Source organism: Sturnira hondurensis, unplaced genomic scaffold (assembly GCF_014824575.4).
Source record: "Sturnira hondurensis isolate 20B ecotype Veracruz unplaced genomic scaffold, ASM1482457v3 Scaffold0023817, whole genome shotgun sequence".
Taxonomy (NCBI): domain Eukaryota; kingdom Metazoa; phylum Chordata; class Mammalia; order Chiroptera; family Phyllostomidae; genus Sturnira; species Sturnira hondurensis.
Window position 1 is genome coordinate 14225272 of NW_028096448.1, and position 24757 is coordinate 14250028.

A 24757-nucleotide genomic window follows, 5' to 3' on the forward strand; every position below is an offset into this window, starting at 1 on the left:
TAAAAACATCTACTGGGTCTTCCACTGTTAGATGATATTGTACAGGAGGGAGCTCTGAAGATTGCAAGGAAGATACTTATGCCCAGTTACCGATTGTGGCTGCGCCTAGTTCAGGAAGGAATGCATTTCCTCAGATTTGTGAGTTTGCAGGATCATCTTATTTTACCACATAGATCAGTTTTTCTGCCCACACCTTCATTCCCCAGCAAAATTTAGGTACCACAGCGCACATCAACAGCTGTGTCCATAATGTTGCTAAGTGGGAAGTTTCATGTGCATCTCTGTACCTCCTGTGTTCTGATACCAGTTGAACAGCTCAGTCTATAGGTAAATATGCCCTTCAAAACCTTCGAGTCTAAAATCTATTGCAAAGGCTCATCCAAAATATCAGTTTTGCTTCCATCTAATAGCACTCTTATCTATATAGGTGTGTCCTTTCAAGGCCAACCTGTAAGTTCAGAACTAGGGAATTAAGCCAGTGGATGGAAAACCTAAGTGTGCAAAGCAATCTCCCAAAGACTGTAACTTGCCCACCCTCCCCGTCTCTTCTAGCTTCAGCTCGTCTGGAGTGGGGCCCAGGAATTTGTATTTCTACCAAGTTCCTAGGAGTGCTGATACTGCTGATTCTTCCACCACACTTTGAGAACTTACGGTCTATGCCAGTCACCCAAGAGCCAAGCCAAGAATTTTTAAACTAGGAATTAATATGTCCATTAAATGTTTAGCACTGACACTGCATTAGGCACTGGGGGGTGTAGTGGTGAACACAAAAAGATTTGATTTCTCTTCTTTTGGAGCTTATACTAGGCAGACAGTAACCAATGATTACACAAATAAAAGTTAAATTGAAACTGAATTGGTCTAGTGTCACAAAGGTATTATGAGACCATTTAAACTGAGAGTTGGCTCAACCAAGCCTGCCAGAGAAGGGATCCCTATGGACATGATGAGTGGAGGGTGAAGGGGTTAGCTGGGTAAATAGTGCTGGGAATAGTGTTCCAGGCAGAATAGCGTTCTGTGTGCAAAACCCCACGGTGGGAGGAGCCTGGTGAGCAGGAAGTCCGGAAAGCACGGCGTAGTGAGGGCTGCGGTAGAGGAAAGAATTGCAGTAGAGGGCTGTTGCTATAAGGTGCAGCTGGGCAGATGGGAGGGCGTTGAAACACACAGTCTGTTGGTGGGCCCTGAACCAGTGCCTCACACCTGGTGATCAGCTCTCCTCCTGATGTCATGGCATGAGTAACTATGCTCCTGTCTTCCTCACTTCTACCAGGTCCAATTTTTTGCCAAGTTTGCTCATACCTCTGGAAGTGGGGCACTGCTCTGCTTCTACTAGCTGGTCCTCCTGGGCCATCAGGTCCTCCCTGTGAACTCCATTCTACCATCATCAGTCTGTTTGCCTGCAGAATGGCTGTGCTCAGGAGTAGCATCCCATGTGCTAGGCTATGCACACCTTCCGGGGCACTCCTGGTGGACCTGCCCAGCCCTGAATCCTCATGTCTTGCCTGATACTTCTCACATCTATACTTTACTTGTGGGTCCACATTTTCTCCTACAACCTGCCAATCAAACTTCCTTGGATTAGCTGCCCCACCTGGGCCTATTGCTCTATCCCCTGGACTCTGGTTCTACAGACATAGAGGTCAGGCCTACAGTCAGGGTGACTTATAAGCCCTTGCCCACTTCCCCATCCTTACTTCCCACTAATTTTTCAAGGCCTCCTAACCTCTGGCTATCCCTGAAATGCCTGCCTCAGGGCCTTTGCATGTGCTGCAATCTTTTCCTCAACACCCTTTCCCCAGCTCTCCTTAGAACTGCCTCCCTCTCATCCTGCAGGCTTCATTTGCATGTGACCTCCCCGGAGAAGCTGTAACTAATCACCCCACCTGAAGTGACAGCTTCCACCCCTCAAATGATCTCTGTTTCACCTCTATACATGCTTTAGTGTCCACACTAGGGATACTTTTTAATATCTATCACAGGCTGTAATTATTTTTCTGTTTTCCTACTCATTGACTACCTCTTTCATCAGTATAAAAGCCCCATGACACAGGGACCATGTTCGTGCCGCTGATAGTTGTACCCTCAATCTTTTTCAACGTGTTGAACAAAGCACTGGTTCTCAGGAAATATCCATCAGTTATATGAATGAATAATTAAATGGAAAAGTAAACAGATGAATGAAAGGAATGAAGAAAACATTTAGACTGGCATTCTATATCTCTCTACTTGTGCTTCTTTCAAAGGACACACACTTTCTGAGTTCTGGACCCAGGCACATCACAACTGATCTTCACGACCAGTCTCTGAGGCAGGCATTTTGGCTCCACTGCTGTGGTGAAGAGGTCAAGGCTCCCAGAGGAAGCACCTCGCCCGAGCTGACGTCAGCAGCACAGCCGGAATTCAAATGCCGTCTGGTTTAAGGGCAAAGCTGATGGCCTTTTCACCACACTGGATTTAAGGCTTAATAAACATTCAGCTGAATACAATTATGGAAGCACTGCTCTGGGAACGCATCTCTGGGGACACAATCAATTTCACTTAGTTTTTGAAGAATTCAGACTTAACACTTTGTCTTTTAAAATAAATATACATATATCAAGAGGTAAGCCATACTTTTCCACACAGGTAGGCTAAGAGGTTTCTATTTGCAAGCTGCTCTTTTCGTCCCAGATTATGGCAGATACCCAAGGTCAGGGTCCAACACACTCGCCCAAATCTCCAGCCACTGGACAACCATTGCCTGAGTGCTTACTTTATGCCAGGCTGTGCATGCTAAGCAAGGAATACACAGATGAAGGGTCAAGTTTATCCCTGCTGTCCAGGAGTTCACAGGTTACTAGGAGTTAGATTACAGATGGACAGCCCAAACACAGAGTAATCGCAGCCCCAAAAGAGCAACCCAGGGGGCTTTGGAAGACAGTTCTCTGGTGAGGACTGATGGATGAGCAGGAATTGGTCAGGTGATCACGGCAGGCATTTCAGGGACCAGCCTGCTCCAGCCTGACTTTGGGCAGTCAGCACAGGGCGGGCCCATGGAGGCTTTGGGAGACCAACCAGCCATGGTAATAAGTGGCACTGGCCACTGTCTTCTTCCAGGAGGTCCCAAGACTGGCTGCCACAACTGACAACTAATATGGGGGTAGTGAACAGTGGTGGGGGTGGGGTAACAGCAACATAGGACTGGGCTTAGGAATATGGGTTTCATCTCAGTGTTAAGCGTTTAGTTCTACCCCTTACTTGCTGTGTGACCTCAGGTGAGTTAAATAGTATCTTGACACCTCCATTTCCCCAACTGTAGCAGGAGATGGTGGTGATAACACCTAGCCCTGGCTTCCTTGTGAAGCTTGAAGGAGTTGATGCATGTGGAGGGAGCGCAGGACATGGTTGCTCGGGACCCATGGTAGCTTTTAGTACCATTTTTCAGAATGATCTAACTTAAAGAGAGTTCTTTTGGTTTGGTAAAGGACCATGAACAAAGTCTGTGCGAAACCTCAACAACCCAACCATCCACCCAGTGTCCTTCAGGCTGGGTAAAGCCATCAGCCAAGAAACCATTAGGACACAGGCCCTTGACCCTCCTAGGAGAGCATGTCCCATGTTCAGGAGCACCTACTACGTGCCAGGCACAGTGCACTTCGTACATCTCATCTCTGACACATGATGCGTCCCTGAGACTTGGGGGCCATCGTCTCCATTTGATGGGTGAGGAAACGGAGACTCAGTGGGTTCAGGTGACTCACCCCAAGGCCAGCACAGGCAATGGGAGGACAGTGGTTTGACACATTGCATCTAGATACCGGGGGAGGGCACATAGGCGGGGTAGGGGTTTCCAGTGTGAGCGTGGCCAGCCCCGGGGTGACCACCACTGGCACTTCTAGGCCACGCAGTCTCCCAGCATAGACTGAGCAAAGTGGGGGCTGTTCCCTGGCTTCTGCTGGAAGCAGCCACTGCAGGTGTCCTGTGTGTTCAGGCCACCTGCTCCTCCTCTCCCCTCTCCCAGCATTTCTGTAGTTGAATTGGGTAAAACAGGGTGTGCATGTGCACAGGGTCAAATATGCCCCACCTTCCTCACTCCCTGCAGTCATTGCATCCTCCTAAAGGTCACTGGTGTGGTGGGGGTGAGATGAATTCTGAGGAAGAGAAGCTGGGTAGAGGCAGATGTCGGTCCCTGGGCCCCGAGGGAGAAGATCCTTTGGCCACTTCTGTCAAATCTTTAAGCAGACACAGCTCCTTTTGAGGTTAGCGTTGTTTCTTCAGGTGAGAATGTCAAACTGAAAAGGCTCCACCCCTCATTCATTCATTACAAGCCCAATCCATCAACCAGACTGGACCCAGCAGGGTCTGTTTAAAATGCTGCCAGCCACACAGTGGCCTGGGGGCGGGTCCTCCCTCAGTCACTGAATAGTACCCTAGCAGCTCCTTTTAATGGAATGATTTGATGGAATAATTGTGAGAAGCACAGCTTCTCCGAGGCACAGGGCCAGCCCCATTTCTTAGGCTCCCAGTTTCTGGGGGTGTTCACCTTGCCTACACACATAATCATAATGACATAAATGTGGTGAGCCTGAGGGCCGAGCCACAGGCCACAGCTTCTATGTCTGCTTTCTCCCGCAGTCACAAATCTCTCCAGATTTGAAACACAAATAGCCCTGGCTCGGGTTCTCTGGGCCAGATTCAACAACGAGGTATTTTGGAATTGCTGATCCAAGATTTTTGTGTCTGTCCTTCCTTGGTCTCCAGCTCCTCACCCCTTTGTTGGGAGTGCCGCCTCTGCTTCCCAACCACGTGGGTCACTGAAGAATTTCTTGAGTGGTGGCAGGTCCCATAGAGCCATTGCTGGGGGAGAAACCCTTCTACTTTGTCAAGAAATTAACTCTGCTTTATTGCCGCCTTCATTTCCAGTTGGGCCCATGGCTCCCCACTCAGTTTACTCTCTGAATTCCCTTCCTCTGAGAACACACCCATGCTGAGCTTCAGCCATTGCTCCACGCCCCTGACGGAGGTGTGGGGCTATTGCAGAGTGCCTGGCACAGCACCTAGCACACAGTAGGCCTCTCACAGACAGTTAACATAACATCCAGTACCCAGGGGGCCGCGCCCAGCACCCACTGCACTATGAGCTCTGCACAGGGTGCCGGGCACAGTGCCCAGTGCACGTGATGCTTCTCAGTAAGTGTTTACTACGAACGGCCCCCATGTGTACTCAGCAGTACCCCCACTCTATGAGTCCTTTCTTGATCACTTTCTCTTCTGTCCAGGTGATTAGACTCTCATTAATTTCCATTGAGTCCCTCCTTTCATCATGTGAAAATGAGGGGTTTTCACCTTGCAGGATTGTCTGACGTACACATAAAATGGCCTAACTGCAGCGCTCAGCAGGGTGAGAGGAGACCCACAAAGCCCGGTGTTACTGTCCACCTTGCCTGGGCTCACTTGCCTTGCCTGCGACTTCCTCCCCAACTCCCTCTGCCTACTGAAATTGTTCCCATCCTTCATGCACCCCCTTGGGGGCTGTCTACCCTGGCGCTCTGTCTGGTTTTTCTCTCCTCTTTATCTTTATGGCCCTTACAGTCAGGTGCAAACAATTCAAGGCTTCTAACTCCCGTACTTGGTTTCAAGCAGTGATCTCTCTCCTCCCAAACTGAGCAGGAGAAAGTGATGTGAAGAGTAGGTCCATATTATAAATATTTTCCCCCATTCCTTCTACAATGCCTGGCTCAAAGCTGAGAATGTGTTCAAAAGAAGCTTACCAATTGACTGGTTTATAAAAGAGTTCTCCTCTCAAAGAATTTTATGTTATTATTTTTCTAGTTTATTAGACACATAATTATGTAGCAAACAATATCCGTGATCAAAAAAATAAAATGAAATCATTCTGCATTCCCCTCCCATTGCATGTTAGCAGTTGAATTTTTCCCCTTTCCTTTCACTTTATGTCCTTATGACTCAAGAATTTATACAAAGCTGTGATCATAGTGTAGATGAAATTTGGCACTCTGCTTTTTTCACTCAGTATGCTTCCAAGGGTATTTTTTTCATTCTGTGACAGAGTCTTCATAATTATCTTTTCTTTAGGGGCTGCATAATACTCAAGTGTGTGGGTGTAATCTGCTGAACTATTTTCCTTCCGTTGATAATGGAGGCTGCTTCTGCATTTGCACTGGTACGGGCAATGCCATAACTCACCCAGCTGACGTATGCTGCACACCTACAATGAATCAGAAGCAGTGCTTTCTCTGCAGAAGGCAACCGTGGGCCTGTTGCTTTCCTCTTCTTTTGGGTTATTTCCTGAGGATAGGGTTAGTGGGATAGAGGACATAAACCTATCTGTAGCTTCCCAGTCATTTTTAGTCTAATTCCAGTGTCTCCACTTAAAAACCTACAGAATTGTTGGAAGTCACATTTGAAAGAAGGTGGCAGTGAGGTGGGTCTCAGATGTGGTTGCCTTCTGCTCTTCTGATGTCAGCAGAATTAACTGACCCAGGGGCTGATGGCAGCAGGTCAAAGACAGAGAGAGGCAAGGGGATGAGCAGCTACACGGGAAATGCAGACGACAGGAGCTCCCTGATTATAGACTGCCCGTCGTATCTTCAGAAGAGCCTCTTCTCTCCTTACTTTCCACATCCCACCACCTCCAGCTGCACTGGTCTCCTTTCAGATCCTCAAATTTCCCAAGCCCTTCCTGATTCTGGGCCCTAGCACATGCCACTCTCCCTGGTCAGAAATGCTCTCCCTTTGGCCAAATTCTCATCCTTCAATTCCAACCCAATCCCATTCTCCGATGGATGATATGTCTGATTTCCCATCTGCATGCGTTTACTAGCACCTTGTATTTCTCCACCAGGACACATATGGAAATTGGAAATCCATTAATTTAAAAAAAAAACTTTGTCCCCTCTTTCCCAATTACACTCCAACTCCACGTAGATGGTGACTCTCAAGGTGGTCTGGCTGCATCTCCCGTCCCCACATATACTCCCTATCTGTTAAAGGGGCCGGTACAGGAGTAAAGGAAGGGATGGATGCACATGGAAATGTCATTAAAAGGATGAAAGAAAAGATCGCTGAAGGGACAGTGGTAGTTCACTCTCCAGATCACAGCTTGATAGATGCTCATTAAAAGGAGGAAGAACCACCTAAGGGTTATGAAATTAACCCTTGGGGGGGAGATGCACAAATCATCTGAGAACACGGTGGCAGCTGGGTTGCCCCCGATTCTCTGTGTTGGCATGTACATAGCTGTGATCAATAACTCCAGGGTCACGGGTGGCAATGGATCAGGTTAGAAGCCAGCATCCCCTTAAGTGACTGCAACAGCCAGCAGACTGATCTCTCTGCCTCCAGCCTCCCCGCTCCCATCCCTTCTCTGCACACCACCAGGGACTGTTGAAACCCAAATCCTATCACGTCACCACTTCAGTCCTTCTTTCGCTCTCACTCCTCCCCACATTGGAGTCCACGTTTCCTTAGGCTGTTGTGTGAATGGATGAGAAATAACCTCTGTGCTGAGTCAGTGTTATAGCAGCCTGTGTAACAGCTTTGTAAGCTACTTAACTGCCCTATTCCTGGGTTTTATCCTCTACAAAAGGGGATAATAATGGAGTCTTTGAGGGGATTAAATGATCAAATACAGGTGAAGTACTGAGCACAGAGGTAGTCATACTAAGCCCCCAATATATAGTTACTATTGTTACTGTTATTAGTAGTATTAGTCCCCCATCCAAATGAATGCAACTAACTCTTCTTTCAGGGAGAGAAGAGCAAGGGCCAGCCCGATGTTCTTTGGAGCAAACACTTACCTTTTCACTTCTTGCACATAGTCTGCATTTCGGTCAAAGAGGTGGGTCACAGAGTCTTTGATGGCTTCATGCTTGAAAGTAGAAGCTGTTCCAAAGACAGTCACATTGGGGATGGTGGAACACAGCTGAGCCACAGCCTGGCCCTAGAAGTGAAATACAACAGACAAGTTGCACAGAGAGCTACCATCCAGCAACCAGCTTTGCCAGGTGTAGAGCAGGATTTCTCAACTTTGCCACTAGTGGCCATTTTTAGGCTGAATTAGTCTTGACTGTAGGGAGCTGAACTGTGCATTATGGGATGTTTAGCAGCCTCCCTGGTCTCTATCTACTAGGAGCCAGAAGCACTCCCTGATGAGACAACCAAAACTGTATGTAGACATTTTAAATGTCCCCTGGGGGACACAGTCTCCCTTGACTGAGAAGCACCAATGCACAGGAATGTTGGTGTGAGCCAGCAAAATCCCAGCACCCAAAACTTAACAGCCTTTATTTAACCATGCTGAGCCCTCAGATTCCTCTCTACAAGCTAGCAATAATGGGACCTATTCCACAGGGATCTTGGGGGACATCTTATTGTAGTTCAGATTGCCCAGAAACAGACCCTGAGGCAAAGTGTTAGCACTTTATCAGGAGAACGGGATGCAGGAAATACCAGGGTGTCAAGAGAGAAATAGAAGGCAGCCAGTAGGGGTTCACTATGAAGCCTGTATCCGCCATGGGCAACTGGAACGCAAGACCTCTGAAGAACTCCGTGAGCAAGTGTAAAATATATGTCAGATATATTATCCCAATCAAGTGGTGAGGAAGTTAGAATATTTATCTACAGATTCCCATCTGATACTGGCTGAGGGCTGTTCTATAGCAGTAACACTCATATAGGTCTGGCTTGTCCTCTTGGACAGCCAGACAGAAGCCCTAAGCAAGCCACCTTTGGCATGTTGAATTGAGTGCAGAGACGACACGATGCGGCTGACAGCACCCGCTAGAAGGGTGCTAAATGAGGCGACATGTGACACAGCTCAAGCACCTGGCACAAAACAGGGCACTTAACAGGTACTCAATAAATCTTAATCATCTGTACCCTTCAGGGGCTTATTTATATTATACCCAAGGCTGTGATACCCAGGCATATAAAGAAAAGGCCAGTGGATGAGGCTTAAATATTAAATGACCCAGAAGAAATCACAAACGCATTTAGAAATGGGTGATTTTTCCATGTCCTTTTTCAGTATGGTCAGAAATTTAAGTCATTGGACAGAATACTGTGAGCATGTGCATTCAGAAACCTTCCCCCCAAGCCCCTAAATTTCTGGTAAAGATGCATTCTGAAACCAAGTACTGTTGCTCTCCAGTGTCATCTGCCATATAAATAATAATTTATGCCTCCTAACAAGGAGGGAACTTATTCTACCAAAGTCATCGGTGATATTTAATTCTGCCCATCACTTTGTTTACATGTCTTCTTCATATTGGTGGACTAAATTAGGTTGGCAGGTCAATTTGTAAAAATGTAACTCTTCAGACATTTACAATCAGAGGCAACACTGAGAGAATCAGAAACGCCAGACTTGGAAGATCACCCAATTACCCTTTCTCATCGTTGTCTTATGGGTGAGGAGAGGGGACTCAGGAGGGTTAGGGGGGCCCAGTTCTTCTGAGGCAGGTGTGGGATTTGAAGCAAGGGTTCCTGATTTTCAGTCATTGTCACTTTCTGTTATGCCATGTTGTCAACTTATTTTGACATTTAAGCGAATCAGACTTTTAAGTTGCAACCTAAAATACACACAGTACTGACACACTCACTCGGAGGTCAACATTTCAGAACATGGGTGTGAACTTGAGACTCCAGACAGGCTATATAGTCCTCTGTTCTAAGAATACGTTTGATACTTGGTTAAGTTTTTTATCCCCTGACTCTGGAGAACAAAGAGGGGACTATCCTCACTAGTGAGTGTAAATATCAGCAATTAACGGAGCAATCCTCTCAAATTTAGCAGGGCTTGAGCTAACCTTGTTAGTGCAGAATAGGAGATTAGAGCAAATTCCACTATCCATGTAGTCCCTCCTGTCCTTGAGTAGGGAACCATGACATCCCCCTGCTCGACTGCGTTTCAGATCCCCACTATGTACTAGCCACACTGTGCTGTAGAAGCTGGAGTGTCAGAAAGGACAGGCACACCCTAATCTCCACCTCTATCCCAAGCCCCTAACCGAGTCTCAGACTTGCATACGGAACCACCATCTCAGCACCTAACTCTACCTGGCTGTTCAAAATTAGCGCATCAAACTCAACTGATCTAAAATGGAACCAGGGCCATCTTCAAATGAGTTACTCCTTGCATTAGTTTGTTAAGACTGTTGTAACCAAGTTCCACAAACTGGGTGGATTACACAACAGACATTATTGCTTCACAGTTCTGAAGGCTAGAAGTCTGAAATCAAGGTTGTTGGCAGGGCTGGTTACTAACAGCTGAGGAGAAAGTCCAATCCCAGCCTCACTCCTTGGCTTGTAGATGGCCATCTTCTCCTCGTGTCCTCACGTGGTGTTTGTCCTGTGAGTGTCTGTGTTTCGAGTTCTCCTTCTTGTAAGGAGACCCATTGTATTGGATTAGAGCTCACCCTACTGACCTCACTTTCATCATATGAATTTTGGGGAGACATGATTCAACCCATAACACTCTTCTTACAGCATCTCCTGCCTCAGCGGGTGAACTGCACCGTTTACCCATCACTGTGGGTAGGAATTTGGAGTTATACTGGATTCTTTTCTGCCCTCACCCTCACATCCAGTTGGTCAGCAAGTGTGCTGTTTCCACTCCACCTGCCTTATGACTGTCACTTTTTAGTGCCTTCCTCCCCTGGGTGATGACAACACTCTTCTAACTGGCCCAGCTATTGCCATGTGTGTCTCACACTGTGGACAGAGTGATTTTCCCCAAACACAACACCGAGCACTTCACTACTTATTTCAAAGCCATACTTATGGCTTTCAGAATGGAATGCACGCCCTTTGCTTTATCGCACGAGGCCAGCCCTCACAGATCTGACCCACTCTACCCATTGACGTGATTTCCCTCTACTTTGCAGTAGCCACTCCCTAACAACACACAGAATGTGAGCCGTCACTGGTTGACACATTCCATGAGCCCTGTCCTGTGCAGCCCTCATCCCCTGGCACGGTCAGGATGAGTCTTATCCTACTGAAGAAGAAGCTGAGGTTCACAGAGGTTAAGTGCCTGGTCCAAGGCCACTAGGGTAAGATGTGGCAACCTTGGCATCTGTACTCACCAGCAGAGCAACCTTGAGTAACATAGTTCCTCGAGTTCCTCGGCTTAATATGTGGATTGTAACGATACATATACTCTAAGGCTGTTCTAGGATTATATGACATAATACATCCAAGAGTTTAGAGCAGTGAATAGCAATAAACATTTGCTATCACTACTAGTATGCCTATACTCTTTTCCTTGGTGTTTTTCTTGTACCAGTAGTAGAAGCATATCCACTCTCACCATCAGCACCTCAGTCTGTCATACTAATTTAGCATCAGCGCTAGTTTTCTCACATGCTGTCCCCAACCAGGGGTGCCTGTCCATCTACCTCTTCAGATCATAGCCACTCCCCGCTGGTGCATCTTGTCTACAAAGCCTTCCCAGCATCCCAGGCAGAGTCTCTGGCTTCTCTTAGTGCCACCGTAGACCTGTGGTACCTCCCTCCAGGATAAGGGTCCCCATAGCCTTCTGTGGCTGCTAAGGGATCCCTCCATGAGCTCCATGAGGTCTTGTTCGGCTCTGCACCCCAGGGCTCAGGGCAGAGCCTGGCACATAGCAGGCATTTGCTGAGACTTGGTGAAATGATGCAGGAGAACTAGAGGAGTTTCATGTAAAGGGAAAGCACCCTGTTTTTCAGATTTCTATGTCTCTTGCACAGTGGGAGTAAAGCATGGATTTAATTAACATATTTAGTCTCTGACCCAAGCAGAACTTTACCATTTCCATTTTAATGAGCAAGATACATAGATAATGGATATGTAGTATGCAATACACTGATATACAAATACTCTATAATATGCTTAGAATAAGGTGTAATTAGCACTATATGTATAAATGTATATATAATTACTATCTAGCACATAATATTCCATTTATAATATAGAATTACAGTAGTATAATAATACACTATACTCCTCCCCCATTCGCATTTCACTTTCCTCAGTTTCAGTCACCTGAGGTCAACCACAGTTTGAAGATGTTAAATGGGAAACTCCGGAAATAAACAACGTATAAACTTTAAGTTGGGTGCTGTGCTGAGCAGCCTGCTGAGATCTCCCGCCATCCCACACCGTCCTGCCCAGGACAGGAGCCACTCCGTCCAGCACATCCCTGCTGTGCACGCTACCACCCACTAACCACTTCTTTGCCGGCTCAGTCACCAGACAGAGGGAGGCAGCACAGCGTTTGTGTTCAAGTCCCTTCTATGTACTGTTGTCATTGTTCTATTTTATTATTACTTCCTGTTGCAAAGCTCTGAGCTGTGTGTAGTTTACGAGTTAAACTTTATCACAGGTATGTATGTGTAAGGGAAAGTGCAGTGCATGTGGGGTTCAGCACTATCTACAGTTCCAGGCACCCGCTGGGGTCTTGGAATGTGTCCTTTCTGAATAAGGGGAGGACCATTGTAATTGTAATAATTAATATGCATTAATTAATTAATTAATTATTACATATGCATGCATATCATGTAATTAGTATAACGTATCAGTATTATATATCATCATTTATATAAATAACAATGGGTAGAAAACAAACCCAGTGCCCATCTATTTCCAGCACCCCCATACCTTTCAGCTCTGAATTAACTTAATCAGGCAACGAGAGGCCTTTGCAAGATCCTCCATGGTCTTCTAAAGTAAATAGTGCTCAGCATTCCGTGTTTAAGCAGCAAAGTGCATTCCCTCACGTTTACAGAAAATCTGCAGTCTCCCTTCCGCAACTCCCGTGGCGAATGCAGGGCCTGCACCTAATTTATCCTCGTTTCTCCCACATGCCTAGCAAATAGCACGGACTCAATAAACATTTGTAGAAGACAGAATGACTTTTCAATAAAAAGGATTTTGCAATTACCTGCAGACCCAGAACAGAGAATGAACAAGACAATCCATTCTCCTCACAACGGCAATAAATGGAGATATGCATGCACTTGTTTTTAATTGATTTTCATCCCCCTCTGTAGGATGTAAGAATTCCGCCGAAAGCTGCTCTTCCGTGTGGCTCACAGTACTGCAGTAACAGCCGCTGCAGGTCCCTTTGTCTCACCATGTGCCAGGTACTGTGCTGAAGTGCTTCATTAAACCCTCCACACACTTTCAGAGTACTTTTGTTTCCCTTTTATGCTGAAAATGGGGGTTCTGAGAGGGAAAAGAACCTGGCCCAGGCTATATGACTTGTAAATAAAGCTCAGAGTCAAACTCAGCTGCAAGGCCACTGGCTGTGTCTTCTTATCCATCAGCTAAGCACTCAAGTTGCTGACAGGGAACTGAAGTCTTAGAGAAAAACCATGGGTCCTTGGCATCAGCGTGAGGCTTCACTGAGCCACTCTTTGGATAGTTTCGTCTCAGGTTCTCAGGGGTGAACATATTTCAACCACATCAACCCCAATTCCAGGGCTACAGAGGACCCCTCAGCAGAGTGCGGACAGGGGGAAATCAGGAACAGTGGTCATGAGAGCTATTTTGCATCCCCAAATCCGACCTGCGTTAACATACTGGCAGCTCAAAGCACAATCTTATTCCAGAAAAGCTAGGCATAGTACACAAATGGTTAGAGGGGCAAAGACGTCTATGTAAGAGGCTTAATACACTGCCTGTCACACTCTAAGTACTTGATAAAGGCCAATAGTTAGCTACAGCTGCCCTGAACTCAGGACTGAGCCCAGCTGAAATTCTAGTCATGGTCTAAATGGGGATTTGGGATCCATGAACCTGTCAGTGCACTGAGACTCAGGATTCAGCATCAGAGGTTCAACTAAAGAAGAGGCAAAGAATGGATGGCCTGCTTGGGCCTCTGTAATGTAGAGACCATCTGTCTCCTCAGCTGTTTCTCATAATATACCAGAATTCTAACTTGACCATATGGAAAAACGCTCAGTCAGTTCTAAGGGCCAATTACTCTCTCACCACAGGACCTTTGCATATGCAATTTCCACTATTTGGAATCCTCTTCCCTGTCTTTTTTCTGGCTGGTTGCTAGTTATCCTTTGAATCTCAGCTTCTTTGTTGCTTCATTGAGTCATTCATTCTATCATAATAGGGCTATTTAATTAAGTGCCTCTAATAGAGTAGACATTAGAAGAGGTGCTGGAAATACAAAGGTAAACAAAGTTGTATACGGCCTGTTACCTTGTAGCTTGCATTCTAATAGAGGCAACAGATACTAGTAAAATAAATATGCTATTACAAGTGCAAGTATACACCTATACTAACAGGTTGAGAAAACCGGTTCCAACCACTGAACCCCTAAGATAAGACACATTGGTGCACTACTCAATTCTCGCCGATACACAGAAAATGAGTGGCATGCACTGAACTCATGCAGACACACGGGGGAGAGACCAGACAAGGCAGGAACTTGAGCTTGATGATCTCTATGGTCTCCCCAGTTCTATGACTTGTAGGTCACACAGATGGGTTCTTTATCTGGGCTACAGAAAGTCTATTTGGAGAAGCCCCTAAAGAGAATGAAAGTTTACTCATTTCCCCAAGTTCGGTGGAAAATGAAATCCTCTTCTGCTAGCTTGATCATTTCTGAGATCGCTTTTAAAATAGAATTATGTGTCTCTTCCAAAAATTGTTTTCACTTTTCAACAGCTCATGGAAACCACAGGCCATTCATGTGGTCAAAGAATAGAAAAGAAAGAGCTTACGAATGTCCTGGGAAGACACCTGACGGAAATGGTGAGGTGGGCTTTTTGTCTTCCAAAGAATTGTCAGTTTGCCCTTTCGTCTCCACAGTGCAAGAGGCACTGGGACTAGAGAAGGCAACTGGATGTTATCACGGAATCTAGCACACTGACTGAGTGCCTGAGCCGTGCTGTGCATGTGACAACACAAACTCCCACGCTGGGATTTAGACACAGAGTTAGAAACTTCTCTTCAGATCAGTGCTGTCATTTTCCTGTCAACAGTTTAGTTGACTTGATTGTTATAAGAGAATATTCAAACCCCACTGTGTGGGCTGCTCCACGTGACTGCCATCAAAGGCAGCAGAGAGTGTTCTGTGTTCTCACCCAGGACATGTTGGGAATGAGTCAGCCTTTCTCTGTCTTCATCATATTTGTCAGAACTATGCCTGGCAACACATGTGTACATGTGCTGAGAAGCTTCAGGGGCAGCTAGGACCCATGTGGCTCAGTTGGATGGGTGACCTCCAACAAAGCAAAAGGTCACTGGTTCAATTTCTGGGCAAGGCACAAGCCTGGGTTGCAGTTTTGGTACCTGGATGGGGTGAGGGATGTTTCTCTCCCTCTATTTCACCTTCCCTCCCCTTCTCTGTAAAAGTAAATAAATTTAAAAATCTTAAAAAATGGGAAAGAAGCTTCAGGGGCAGGTGGCTGAGGGAGGAGAGAGAAAAGGAGGGAAAATGTGAACAGCGGGACAGGTATTTTTCAACTTAAGATTTTAGTATGGAAACTTTTTTTTAAGTTCAGTAGACACATTCTTTGGGAAGACATAGTAGACAATATCTTTTGAAAGCAGTGCCAGAAGCAGCAGCATCTACATTGTCTGGAAACTTGTTAGAAATGCAGACTCTCAGGCCCTGCCGTAGACCTGCAGGTTCAAACACTCTGCGGTGCAGCCTTGTAGTCAGGGTTTTAACCATCCTTCCAGGGGGCTTTGCTGCAGCTCCATTCTTCATCCGAGGCAACCGTCTTTCCCGGCCCCGCTCCACTCCACGTGATTTAGACACTAAGCTCCCATGATGCTCAGGCTATCTCAATACTGGATATCTTATTTAAAACCAAGGTGGGCCTGAGTGTTAGTATATATTTTATAAGTTCCTTGGGTAATTCTCATGTGTAACCAGTGCTCAGACCCAGCAGTCTATAAAGTTCTCCTTCTTCTAGTTTGGCCGGTTTTGGCATTGTAACAATCCCTCTTCCCCCTTGAGGTTGACATCACAGCCATGGGTTAGTAGGTGGGATCCTGCAGATCAGGGCATGACTGACACAGTCTTCCCTAAGTCACAGATGCAAGGAGGGGAAATAACCCCCGTCCCTATCTGCAAGGTCTGAAGCTCCAGATGCTTGGAGAGGTTCAGCCTCCCTGCTCCCTGGGCCTCGGCTGTGCTGCTGCACCTCCAGGTTTCCCCAGCCACTCACAGCTCTGCCTATCAGTTGACTGCAAGGGTGAATATTTAAACTTTTCCCCTGCTCATATTGCACTGAGATCATTGCACAGTCACTCAGCTGAGAAGCAGGAGGGTCGAGGGGTGACGACTGTAGGTTTATTCACTCGGGGAGAGCTTGCACAGAGCTTCCTGCATGCCAGGTAGGGCTCTGCATGCTCTAGAAACACCATCTCAGTTTATCTGCACTGTGACCTCTACGAGGTGGGTACTATTTTATCCTCATTCCCCAGATGAAAGAACTGAGGCACAGAGCAGTTGTGTAACTGCCTGAAGTCACACAGCAAGTAAACAGCTGAGACGAGATTTGAACACACATTGTCTGGCTTCAGCGTTCGTGATCTTAACTCCTGTCCTGTGCTGCAAGACAGTAGTGGGTCTGGATGCTGAAAGGAGAGAAGGAAGGAGAACATCCCATACCAGGGAGTTGTTCTTTGTCAAGCACTGTGCTGGGCACCTTACACATATCGCATTTTACCCTCCCAACATCTCACGTTCCCATCCTGAAGACGGGCTCAGGAATAGAGGCTCAGAAAGATCAAGTGACTTTACTCAAGGTTCTCTGTCTAGTAATTGGGGACTGTGGCTCAGAAAGGCTAAGTAGCAACTGGAAGTGATAGGATTAAACCCAAGCCTCCTTGTCCCAAAGCCCAACTTCTTTGTTCTTTGTTATCAAACACCAAAACAGTTCAGTAGGAACCAGACGCATCAGATGCTGCAGAGCAAGGGAAAGCTCCTGGGTGCCATCCTGATTCAGTCCTGCAGCTGCCACTGAACCCAGTCAAGCTGCAGATTTCTCTCCTTTAAACTAGGGATATTAGTATCTACTCCATGAGGCCAAGTGTGGGTCCAAGGAGGTAACATGGGTCGTGTGACTTACCAGAGATGACCCAAAGCAGGTGCTCCCTAAGCTGGCTTCTTCCGTAATGCCCTCAAAGCCACCTCTTCTGGGAAGCCTTCCTGAAGATTCCTAGAAGAATTGATGTCTCCTGCTTTGCCCCCAAACTCACACACATCACAGTTCAACCATCTTCCACTCTAAGCTGTGATTCTTCTTCTCTTCCCTTCCCGTTCCTCTCATTCTTTGGGCATAGAAATGTATTTGTCAAAAAGCCACTGAAGCCCTACTACAGTTAGGTCAATGCACAGGTTCCCCCGAAGGCAATTTGCAGATGTTCCCTGTGGGGGGCTGAGGTGGACCTCCCACCCATGCGCACCTGCCAGCAGAGGCATGCTCCCAAGAATCTGGTCACCTGTGGGAACATAGGCAAGTGCATGAAGGGATGTGGCAAGAATGACTCCCACCACCCAGCATGAGCCCAGCTCCCTACTTGGTGCTTGAAACCCTTGTCTTAGCCAGCACAGCTGGCTTTCCTACGGACCAGTCACCACTGGGCACAGCTGGCAGCTTCAGGCCTGAGGGGGACAGGGAGGTGTTCTCTGAGGAGGTGGTCTCATGAGCGCTGGGGGCTACTGCAGTGATACACCAATGACAGACCAGCTTTCTGCTCTGGACAAGAGGTCACTTCATGGTATGTTGGAAGGTCAAACGATACGGGATATTTTTGTCCAAGCAGTTAGAGAGGCAGCCCCAAGACAGGGAGTTGGAGAAACAGAGGTGGGGTCCGAGGGGAAGACTGTAGGAGGTCCCCTCTTTCAGAAGCAGACCCAGAGCAGGGTGGCTCTGGGGGAGCCCTGTCACACAGGAGCAGAAAACTGAGTCCTGATCCTCCTCCTGCCATCTGAGCCCTTTCCACCTCGAGCTGCCCATATGGACAGGAAGGGCTGGGCACGGCATCCTGAGGGCCCACCCGAGGCAGCTCCACATGCGGGGAGAGAGGAATAGGGGCTTTTAAAAAATGCAACGTGATCGATACAGAAAAAGAGCTGTATGTGTTTAATGTATGCACCTTGATGAGTGTGAAGATAAGTATATACCCATGAAACAGTCACTATGGACTTACTATCACCTCTACAATCTCCTCCTTTCCTCTTTTTTGTGGTAACATTTAACATGAGACCCAGCCTCTTCGTAAATTTGTGAGTAGGCAGTGCAGTTCTGTTCACTACAGGCTCTATGCCGTAGGGGGTGAGGACTTACTCGTCCCATGTGGCTGAAACTAGGCCCCTGCCAGCCTCTGGTAACCACCATTCTCCTCTCTGCTTCTGTGGGTCTGACTGTTTCTGATTCCTGATTTAAGTGGGATTGTGTAGGACTTGTTTTATCCATGTCTGCCTTATTTCATTTAGCATAATGTCCTCCAGGTTCAGCCATGTTTAGCAAAGGGCAGGATTTCCTCCCTTTAAAGGGTGACGGCTATTGTACGTCTGTACCATGCTTTGTTCACCCATCGGTCATCTGCTCGAGGACATTTGGGTTGTTGCCATGTCTTCGCTGTTTGAGTAACGCCGCTGTGAGCACAGGAGTGCAGGTACCGCCTCAAGATCCCGGCTTCCCTTCTTTTGGATGAAAAGTGGAATTGCTGGGTCATATTGTAGTTCTAGTTTCAACTGTTTGAGGAACCTCCACACTGTTTTCCATAGTGGTTGTACCGATTTACAGTTCTACCTACAGAATACAAAGGTTAGTTCCAGTGTCTCCACATCCTTTCCAACAGTTATCTTTTTTTTTCTTTTAAATAATAGCCATCCTAACAGGCATGAGGTGATACCTCATTGTGGCTTTGCTTTGCATTTCCCTGGTGATTAGTGATGTTGAGAACATTTTGAGTCAGGCAAACCTGAATTTGAAACCTTGACATACTGATGGGCTGTGTGACTTTGGAAAGGTCCTTCACATCTCTGAGCCTCAGTGGTGTCACCTGTAAAACAGAGGATGGGCTGACTGCAAAGTGTTGGTTAGTACAGACTGAAGTACGTGGTGCTGTGCTGGGCACAGAGCAGGTGCTCAGTAAATGTTAGGGCGCTGTTGCTCTTCTTGCATTAGAAAAGGCACGGGCTGTATTATGATCTTCAGCCTACTCACTGCAGGTTGAGCAGGCTTTTCTCAGGCCCTCGGGGATTTGTGATAGTCCACTGCAGGGCAGGGAGCTGGTTTGGAAAGGTACGGTTTACGGCTATGATTTCCCACTGCCCTACCATGGGGGCAGGCAAAGGGAAGAGAGGCAACTGGAGTGTGAGTAGTATCTGTATTGTTCATTTTTAATTAATGTTTTAACATCTTAAAAAACCTTTCTGGCTAGGGGGAGACTGCCCTTCCCTGGGCCAGCCAATTTTTAGAAATAACAAAGGACCCAGCTGGGAGCATGGGGTTGATATGTAAACTAACCAATCCAAAGCCAGACTTTCCTACAAGTCCACACACCCCAGGAGGCATGTTCCTCCACCTTAACCATCCCAGGGCCAACACCAGGCAGTAGAGACCGTCCCTACATCCCAAACCCCACTGAAACCAGCACTCTAACCTATCCACCTGCCCTGCCCTGCCTTTTCTGCAGGCATCTCAATAAAAGCTATGGCCTAAGCGCTTCCTCTGCTCTTGTCCCCTGCCTCCTGATCATGCTAGTGTTTCCCCGAGTGGCCCTGCACGGCATGTTGAGCCTCTGTCTCTGGAACCTATGAATACAGTAAATACGGTTTTCTTGTTCTCTCCTCTGTCTCCTTTTGGCTACATCTGACTGACCATCTCACAAAAGAACACAAAACAGCATCCCTCACTCGCCCCAGGAGTTGAGGGTTTTGTGCAGTGTGTAGTTTGCCCAACTGCACATGGTATATCGGCTAACAAGCCCTCACGGGGATCATACCACGTTCGTGTCTGTCATCAGTCTCACTCTCCAACAGACAGAGCCCATGGGTAGTCACAGGGCAGCCCATATCCCAAGAGCTGGACTCCAGCAACCATGTGGCTGGAATCCCAGCCAGGGAGCTAGCCAGCCCACCAGATGGTGAAGTCCCTTCATCAGGGCTCCAGGTTGTGGTGGCCACAGCCAGTTCCAGGCTGGCTGCCTTCCAGGCAGTGCATCTGGATAGATTTCCCGGATGACCACACTCGCACAGCGGGATGCCGCATTCATGTTTCCAGCCAAATGACGATTTGTACCCACCGTCTGGAGCTGTGGTTTTGATAAATGCATCTATTTCAACCCAAAACTTGTTTGGTAGGGTGATCATACAATTTATTGTGTAAATCACATACTTGTTGAGAGTGAAGAGGGATGTTACTAATTATTTTGCCAGTTCAACAAGCCTAAACTGGAAGTGTCCTAGACAAAGTGGGTCACCCTACCTACTAGGGTGTAGCCACACTAATATTAAGTCAGGGAAAGGAACTAACAGGATGGCCAGGAGAGGAGAGCAAAAATGTAGGCATCATGAGACTTGAATTTTGATCCCTGGATCTACCACCACTCATCACTTGAAGGACCGTGGCCCAATTATTGTGAACTGACAGCCTTATCTCTAAAGTTGCATAATATTACCTATGTCATAAGGTTGTCAGGAGCATTAAATAGACACACACAGCCCTGGTTGGTGTAGCTCAGTGGATTGAGCACAGGCCTGTGAACCAAGAGGTCGCTGATTCGATTCCCAGTCGGGGCACATGCTTGGGCTGCGGGCCAGGTCCCCAGTATGGGGTGCATGAGAAGCAACTGTACATTGATGTTTCTCTCCCTCTTTTCTCCTTCCCTTCTCCTCTCTCTAAATAAATGAAATCTTTAAAATATATAAACAAATAAATAGAAACATGCATAGAGAAAGGTTTGCACAGGACTGGGCCCAGAGTGGGGGGCTTAGGACATACAAACTCGCTTGCCCGCTCCCATCTGTGCCTGTCCACTGCATCACCTGAGCCCTGCACACAGGGATTCTGAAACCAGCGTGCAGCAGTGTCTGGCAGGATGTAACTGCCCTTACTTGAGGTGACATTTTTCACAACTCAGTGATTTGACTTTTCCTGCCTTTTTCTGCATGACCCTGTTCATGGAAGGTGCCTCATTAATCAGGCCTCCAGATAGCAGCCTGACCTTGGTTACAGCACCCTTCAGACGTGGTCGGCAACTTCACTGAGAGCACCCACCCTGGGTTTGAAACACTAAAGCTCTCAAATCACACCCTCCCCTGCTAGCCCTCAGAGATCAGACATCAGGACTCTGCAATTTCAACTCCTGGGGCTGAGGTTCTGAACTAAGCTGTGCAGAAGGCTTCCCAGTTGGAGGACGGCATCAGAAGCTTCTGGATGAGAGCACCTTTAATGGTCAGTCCTGTAGGAAATGGAAGTGCAGTGCCAGCGTCTCCGGACGGGAGTTCCCGCGGGGATGTTCAGCACGCTCCGCTGGCCCCTCCCACCTCTCCATCCGCAGACCCACTCTCTTTAAAAAGCAGCTCGTTCCCCGGAGAATGTTAACAAACATGCAGGTAACTGTAAATGTAACGCGTGTAAAACTATTTCACTTTAATATTATTAATCAAGCTGTCCCCGTCACTGAGACAGTGACACCACCAGGTGCAGTGCCCTGCCTTTAATATCTGTTTATCTGGAGCCCCCACCCCTGCACAGCACCGGCACGCAGGTGTTCAGAAAGTGTGGCCACGAATGGATGAAAATCTCTCCACATTTCTCCTTCTTTGACACATCTCAGTAAGCCAGTACTCTGTTCCTTTCATGGTATTCTTTTCACTGTCTGGTAAATTTTACATGTTTGTTTATTGTTCCACTTAGTGAGAAATTACGTGCCACACAAAGAAGTCCTTGTGCACTGTGCACATTCACTTTGTGCCACTCATGGTGCTAGGTTCCAGGAACGCTAAACGGCCCGGACATGAATGGCCGGGAGCACGCCTGACCACACTTACTAGCCCTCTGCGGGGAGCAGGCCACATGAGCCTTCAGATCAGTCGTCACACGCGTGTGTGGTGATGGTGCCCCCTCAAGGTGGGGTGAGGAATGAAGGGTGAGACCCCATAAAGGGCTGGACACCAGCCAGGTGACCACACGCCGTGAGGCGGGAAGAGAGGACCCTGGGAGCACTGGCAGCACAGGCTGGCAGACGCCGAGACCTGCACAGGGAGGGCCACCGCTCCCTCTCCTACCCGATGGAGGTGGCCTGATGCAGCTGCCTCCTGCGTGTTTCCCGGAGAAAAACTAATGAGCTGAAGATGGTGTGCAACTGCCTCCCGCGCTAGCCCATTCTATTCGGGGGCAATTTGAATTGTTTCAGAGGTTCTGTTTATACTGGGCGATGGTAGCCTCTGCAGACTTTGCCCCTGGGAGGTGTGGCACAGAAGAAGGATGGACTTTTGTGTCTTACACCCTTGTCATGACTTCCGCATCCTGAATCTTCTTTTTTCCAGCCTGACCATGTTCAATCCATTCAACTCTTCTCTTTGACAAGTGAAATACATCCAGCAGACAGTGGCCTGTAGGGTAAAAGTCCTCCTAAACGTGGCACAATGGGACCATCTCTCTCCACTGGAGCATTAGCAGCGTTAGATATCTCCGTGTTCTCGGCCTTGTTTCGCCCAATAGAATTTTGGTTAGCACACTTATACGAACCACTTACACGACTAAAAGAGCAGGGAGGGCTGTGCTGCTACTCACAACTCTAGCACAGCAACGCCTTTGCAGTCAGTAAAGGCAGCAACAGTCCGCCTACTGTTCCCGTGGCCTCGCCACTTGACTTGAGAACAGCTAAGTGGCCTGACCAGGCTCGCTGTACATGCACGCGTGAGACAAATTTCCTGCATGGCCCAGTAAATAGGCAATCTTCCTGAGGCGACAGCTTCCATCTAAGCTGCTGCTGCTTTTGCTCACAGCAGGTTGTCTCGCACACTACGCTGCACTTTAGAGCTCTCGAGTGCCCACACTCCGGTGGACAGGCAGGTATGTGTCCTTAACTGTAGCGAAGGTCAGGTGTACATGCGGGCCCGTTACTGCCCAGGTGCTGAAGTGCTTTGCTGGAACAGTATTAGGGCAACACAATTCGAGGACTGCAGGTTTGTATGTCAGAAGCACAGGCAGCAGAGGGAGAGGTGGAGGGCTTGGCTTTTGTCTCCCTTCCCCCTGCCCGCACACCTGCTGCTTTTAGCCACTAAAAATTTATAGGTCACAGTCAACTGAAGAGCTAAGGGTAAATCACCCCCAGTTCTAGAGTTTCCGGTCTGCTTTCTCATTCCCAAAAATCTCTTGGCAAGACTGAAGCTGTTACTTCCCGAAGCACAGCACAGACCCTGAACTAAATTTTAGTAGGCTCTCCTGATATATGAGAGAATGAAATGCCACATTTTGCAGTGGAAGGATCTATTCTGATCTCTATGAAGCTCTTTTAAAAATGTATTATGAAAGCAACACATGTTCATGCCAATTGAAAAGAATGAAATTTCGAAAATATAGAAATCTGTAAAAATGTCAACCTGAAGCCATATTTCAGAAATACTCTACATAATTTGATTGACTTAGTTCCAGCAGTTTCTCAACATGGAGAGACATATCAGTATTAGGTTGTCCACAGAATTGGAATCACACTGAATATGCCATGCGCACCCTGATTATTTCTTTTCTAAGCTTATATTGTGAGCATTTTTGTGGGTCATGAAAATTCTTTATCATCATTTTGAATGGCTGGGGGATATCCTGTCATATGGATATACTATAATGCATTTTAATCAGTCCCTGTTTTGTACGATATTAGAATGCTGTATTATTACATGCCATATTTCGGTGGACATCTTTACACATAGGCCTTAGTACGTTTCAGAAGGCAGTGTCTAAATCTAGTTTCCCTGCTCCTGTGCATTTTGAGTCCAGCTCACTGTGGGGCAAAGTGTAGGTGTTCCATGTCCGAGTACAGCCTGGCTGCCTATTTGACTAACTCTGATTATTTATCTAAAAGATATTGTCAGTAGATAGGGTTGCATCTTGTATTTTATATGGTAACCCTACCAGAGTGAAACTACAAGGTCAGAGAACCTAGTACAGTTCCAAAGAGAAGATCGGGGAGGCAAAGCAGGAATCCCAGGCCCTGTTGTCCAGAGTGACAAAGCCAAGTCCTCAGAGGGCTGTTTCTGCTTTGAAGAGTAATTTCGGTATTGGGAAATCAAGCACGGTCACTGGCTTAATGGCTTACAAGCTATTTTAGTAATGAAACTGGCTACATGTCATTCACATTGTGATGATAACATACTCAGTTATTAATTCCACATGCTTAATAAATGTGTCTGCCTCTGTGTAATTAAGAACCTCATTACACAGCTGCTGTCTGCCTGGAACAGGTAAAGTTCATCAATTTAATTCGATCAAACTTGCCAAGTACCCACTCCATCCTGGACCCTGTGCTGTGTGCTGCAAGAACAGGCATGTCTAAGACCTACCCCGACCTCAAAAAGTTCCATCTAGACCAAAAGACCGGTGGACAGCTGCAGCACACTGGTGCCTGCCTGGCAATATGGAGGTAGCTGATACATACCTACTGGATGAGTGGGTGGGTGGGTGAATGGGGGTAATAGGTGGAGTCTTGTGAAGGCAAAATCACCAAAACATTGTTGAGAGTATACAGATGAGAAAGCAGGGAAGGCTTCCCAGAGGAGGTGATATTG

At 47.2% G+C, this 24757-nt stretch overlaps 1 protein-coding gene across 1 annotated transcript in view; it reads right to left on the reverse strand.

Annotated features, from left to right (window-relative positions):
- Window positions 1-24757, reverse strand: part of VAT1L (vesicle amine transport 1 like) — a 153463-nt gene that overhangs the window by 81870 nt on the left and 46836 nt on the right. The window contains exon 4 of the mRNA XM_037037961.1: window positions 7800-7942. Coding sequence (XP_036893856.1) covers window positions 7800-7942 — 143 coding nt within the window. The remainder of the gene's footprint in view (window positions 1-7799; window positions 7943-24757) is intronic.